This window comes from Cajanus cajan, chromosome 6 (genome assembly GCF_000230855.2).
Source record: "Cajanus cajan strain Asha chromosome 6, NIPB_CcT2T_4, whole genome shotgun sequence".
In the NCBI taxonomy this organism is placed as follows: domain Eukaryota; kingdom Viridiplantae; phylum Streptophyta; class Magnoliopsida; order Fabales; family Fabaceae; genus Cajanus; species Cajanus cajan.
In genome coordinates this window covers 23,151,102-23,156,151 of record NC_138522.1, presented here as the reverse complement: position 1 = coordinate 23,156,151, position 5,050 = coordinate 23,151,102, and the positions used below count along the sequence as shown (strand labels likewise).

The window sequence follows — 5,050 nt, the reverse complement described above, 5'->3', positions numbered from 1 at the left end:
TAACAAAATATCATATAAAATCAATCTTCTCTTAAAACATATAAATATTTATTTAAAAATACTAATAAAAATACTTATTTAATACGTACAAAATAATTGTCCAAAATAATATTTCTATATAATTATTAAAATAATTATGATCAAATACCATATAATAATAATAATAACAATAACCTTTTTGAAAACTAGGGTGTTACAATGCATGTCACACATTCATTATTTCATTGACTCAGCATTTCACTTGTCATGAAATTTTCATGTCTTATCTCATTTCATCACGTTTCACATTCTCATTCACATCATGTCTCTCATTTGTTCATATTTCACATAGTCGTACTCATAATTATTCCTCATAGGGTTTCGCACAAGAACCCACAGAGCATTCTAATTCATATCAAAACTTGTTAATTTTCAAAATTAATCACATATTCATACATCACATCCAACAAGGAACACAACAGAACAATCAAAAGACAAAATAGAAAACATTTATATTTTGCTTGTTCCTAGAAGCATGCATCAGGCAAGGGATTGGGGGTCAATCCAGCTACCCAACAATTATTCCCACATCCTCGAATGAGGTTTCTCACTCCCCCCTTACCTGGGTAAGCAGAAGACAAAGCTAGAGGAGAATCTGGTTGATCTCCTTCTCTTGGTTCTCCTTGGTTTTTAGAGAGTGTGTCCAGATGCAGTGCCAGAGTCTGCTATTTATAGATGTTAGGAGTGGCTAGAATAACCCGTTTTAAATCCGGAACGGCCCATTCTGGACTCATTCATCATGGGTAAAATTCACATCTGGAACGACCCGTTCTCAAACCAGAACGACCTGTTCTAGGGTTGTGTTTTTACACATAACATCCATGTTTGGAATGATCGTTCTTAAACTAGAACGGCCCGTTCCCAACTAGGGTTATAGACCATTTTAGTAGTTTGGAACGGCCTGTTCCAGTTTGGGAACGACCCGTTCTGGACTACTAAATATCAAACTTTTTAATAGCTTGGAACGGCCCGTTCCAATTTGGGAACGACCCGTTCTAGGCTACTAAAACACCCTAAATAAATTTTATGAAAATTACTAAATCACCCTCAATAAAAAGTATGAAAACTCGGGTGTTACACTCATTTACATCAGTCCCACTCTAAATCGATGTAAATATGCTAAAATTTCATACTTAATTACAAAATTGCAATTGCACTTTAATTTTACATTGTTTTTGACAAAATCGATGTAAAATTGTCGACATGGAATAATGTCTTTCTAGTAGTGAACCATTTTATGTTACAATATCTCAACAAAAATCCAATTTTTAATAGAAGTAAGTATATATTGGAGTTCGATTTCACTTCTTAAGGGGCTTATCTAATGAAGGAGTAGTTTGTCTAGTTCATTGTGATTTGCAAGAATAGATTGTAGATATTTTAATTAAATCTCTCAAGCTGAAGTAGTTTAAAAAACATAGAGGCTTACTTGAAGTGTGAGAATTACTATAAGTAAACTAAGTTACGTTGATTAGTTTAAGGTTTTGATAAGATTTAAGTCCTTTAATTTATGAGTTGTTTATATTTTATTAATAAGTTGTCTATTTTTAAGGATAGTACAAATAATTTATTTAATTCAATTCTGTTTAGATTTACCACGTAGTTAGTTGTCTAATTTAGTTGTCTAATTGCTTACAAGTTTTCTCCTGTTTTGTAAAGGCTTATAAATAGCCATCATTTGAAATTTAATAAACAACAATTTAGTCCATTTCTATTTGGTTCTTGTTTGTTGTTGTTCAAAGCTCTTTACAAAACGCGAGCAAAGCTCACAACAATCAAACTAATAACTAGCAACCAAGCACGAGGAAGAAGAGGGAGCATGTACAAAATTTTACATTACTTACATACGTTGTGAGATAAAATTTAATTCAACTTATATACATTTTCATGACTTCATCGTAAACTATCTAGCTGGTGTTATATTAGGATATATATATATATATATATATATATATATATATATATATATATATATATATATATTTCTCAACAAAAGACACTAATTAATATAAAAAAACTAACGGTGCCCAATAGACATGTTAATCCGTAAGAATATTATAGCAATCCAATATTATTTATGCAAACTTAAACTGATCGACAACATGTTACAACATTTATTGAAACTAAACCCAATAAGGCAATAAATAAAGAATGAGAAGAATGAAAAGATCTACATATATAAGCCCACGTAGAGAGCGAAGGAGGAGATGAATGCAGATAAGATTCCAAAAGAGAGTGTGGAAGCATCGGAACCAGGTTGAGGATAAGTGGGTGCATCAGAGTTTAGAGACTCAACGTTGATACTGAACTTTTGTCCTCTCACACAGTGATTCCCAACAGTGCATATGAAGTATTGAGGCACAGCTTCAAGAAGAGTGTATCGGAAACTGCTTCCAATTAGGTTACCCACTGCGCTTGTGTTGCAATTCTCGTAATTACTACTATCTCTCTCAATTCCCACCGTATGATCTCCACTCCAGTTGAAAACTGATCCATAGCCACCACAATGTCAAAATATTAGTTCAACCACCTATGGTTACATTAATGTAAATGTAATATATATATATATATATATATATATATATATATATATTAAACAAGAGGGAGCGAATATTATTCATATGCACTCTAACACTCTATTATTAACCAACATTTATTGAAATTCACAAATTTTGTAAATCTTTTACAAAATTTGTGATTATAAATTAATACTAATTAAAGATAATATATTTTTATTTATGAATATATTTAAAGTAGTATCTCAAAAATTGACAATCAATGATTAATACATTTATGTAATTAGAGATTATAGAAAAAAAATAACATTAGAATTTTCCTATATTTAATTCCTTTAATATGGAAGAATAATATATGTTATTCATACGTTAAATATAAGAAAAATAAATGCTGTAATAATAAAATAAAATAGTTTTACATTGCTATTTTATCACAAACTATCAATATGATAAATTGTTAACTTTTATAACAAATAAGTAAAAAGTTGTAATATCTATATAATTGATGATGAACATGTGTAAAATTACTTTACATTATTATGGGACATATGATCATTAATTAAACAAAAATTCTAATTATATTGTAAGATGAAGGTTATAATAACACCGGTTTAACTTTTACTAAGTATTATATCACTAAATAACTTTATATTAAATGTGAATTTTATAAATCTAACTGTTAGATTGAAAGTTTTTTATTCTTAGGTCATATATATACAAAATTTTATATTAATTCAAGATAATTTGATACTTCATTCTTATAAAATAAAATTGACGTAATATATTTTTTAAAGTATAAATTTTATAAAGTATAATATATAATTAAATTCTGTGATTGGTCGTTCTCATAGAAATTCTTTTTTTATTTGATTGATGGGAACAACAAACAATAAATTATAACAAATTAAATATACATTTCAAAATATAATAAAATATGAACACTTTGATTACTTTTAAGTTGTTGTTCAATTTTAACAAAATTTAATATAAACAGATATGAACTTTCAATTCTAACTATTTCCTTGTCATTTATCACAAATTATATTCTAATAATATTTATTTTTGTTAATAAATGACATTTTTTAGTATACAAATTAAGGGATGAAACATATTTTTGTGGTGAAATAAATAAATGAGGTTTGATTAGTTGGATGAGAATGTGCTCAGACTAGAACTTACATAGTGTGTCACCAACGAAGAATCTCTTGTTGCTAGCCCAATCTATATAGAAGCTCTCGTTGGTGGGAACGTTCCATCCAAAGCTGTCACCAACAATATAATCCGTTGCTTCAGTCGCACCAATTATGAAAATCATTGCAACCATGGAACACCCTATCAAATTCAAACCCATGTTTCTTGCCATGTTTTTTTTTCTTCCTGATTTTGTATGCTGCAATCTCTGTGCTCTCTTTTGTGTTATGGTTGTGGTGGTGGTGGACAATATTTATAGAGACAAGGGGAGAAACTGTTTGATGAAATTAGAATTTTCAAATGTGATCCATTTTGAACGAGTTTGTGTACGCTGGTTTCAATGTGTTCGAATTGTTCCTCTATAATTTTATTAGATTACGTGCTGTAAAGAGGCTCTTAGAAATTTCTTCATTTTTCTTGGATTATGTGGGTACGTGTTACTGGGATAATTAATGCTTGTCGTTTTCAAATTGGATTCTTGTTTGAATGGTAATGTAGAAAATTTGTTATGTACTTGTGATGTAACGCGAGTAGCTCGACGAAGCATCTAGCTTGAATCCTTGATACGTTGTCAAAACAAATTGGGTTCATGTGTTCTTGCCGGTTTGAGGAAGAGACTAACATAGTTGTTTTAAATTCCTTTCAAATTAATATTATATAATTTTTTTCAAAGTTTTACAATTTAAAAGTCACTTTTATATTTTTAAAATTTTATTTTAAAATATCTATCCTAAAAGATATATAAATATAATTATTTTTTCTTTTAAATTCATCTCTAAAATATTTTTATTTTTAACTTAAATATGTTTTTAATTATTCAAATTTAAGTAAATTTATTTTTAGTTCCTCAAATTTAAAATTATTATTTTTAGTTCTGTAATTTACAAAAGTCTTGCATTAATCTCTTAAGTTATCAATAACATATATGAAATTAATAAATTAAAATAATTATACACCATCTAGGTTTCATGTAATGTTTTCACTAACAAAAATATCGGTAGATAGATTTAATGTAACAGTATTTAATAGATTTTCTAATAAAATTTGAGAATCATGACTAAAATAAGATTTTTTGAAATATCAAATTAAAAAGATTAGTTTTAAAATTGAGAGATTAAAAGAAAATTTACTTTAAATTGAAAGAATTAAAAATATATTAAAATTTTTATTTTATTATTAAAAGTTATTATTATTAATTTTAAAAAATTTAACTTTAAAATTTACTTTTAAGTCTAATAATATGTTGAAATAACCTGTGCTAAAATTGAACGTGTATGCCACATTAGTCAATGGGAATAGGATGG

The 5,050-nt window shown here is 27.7% G+C and overlaps 1 protein-coding gene across 1 annotated transcript; it reads right to left on the bottom strand.

The window, feature by feature from the left end:
- Nucleotides 1-2,209: 2,209 nt before the first annotated feature.
- Nucleotides 2,210-3,918, bottom strand: LOC145949182 (umecyanin-like). Its single transcript, XM_083076117.1, has 2 exons — nt 3,735-3,918; nt 2,210-2,526 (listed from the first exon to the last, which is right to left on the bottom strand). The coding sequence occupies exons 1-2, from the start codon at nt 3,916-3,918 to the stop codon at nt 2,210-2,212; spliced, it is 501 nt and encodes a 166-aa protein (XP_082932243.1).
- Between the last annotated feature and the right edge of the window lie 1,132 nt (nt 3,919-5,050).

What these genes read in the sequence shown, in the direction of transcription:
- LOC145949182 (XM_083076117.1), bottom strand. Translation starts at nt 3,918, where the DNA reads ATGGCAAGAAACATGGGTTTGAATTTGATAGGGTGTTCCATGGTTGCA. An exon ending in CTTCGTTGGTGACACACTAT is followed by an intron (nt 2,527 to 3,734) that starts GTAAGTTCTAGT and finishes GCTATGGATCAG; the next exon opens with TTTTCAACTGGAGTGGAGAT.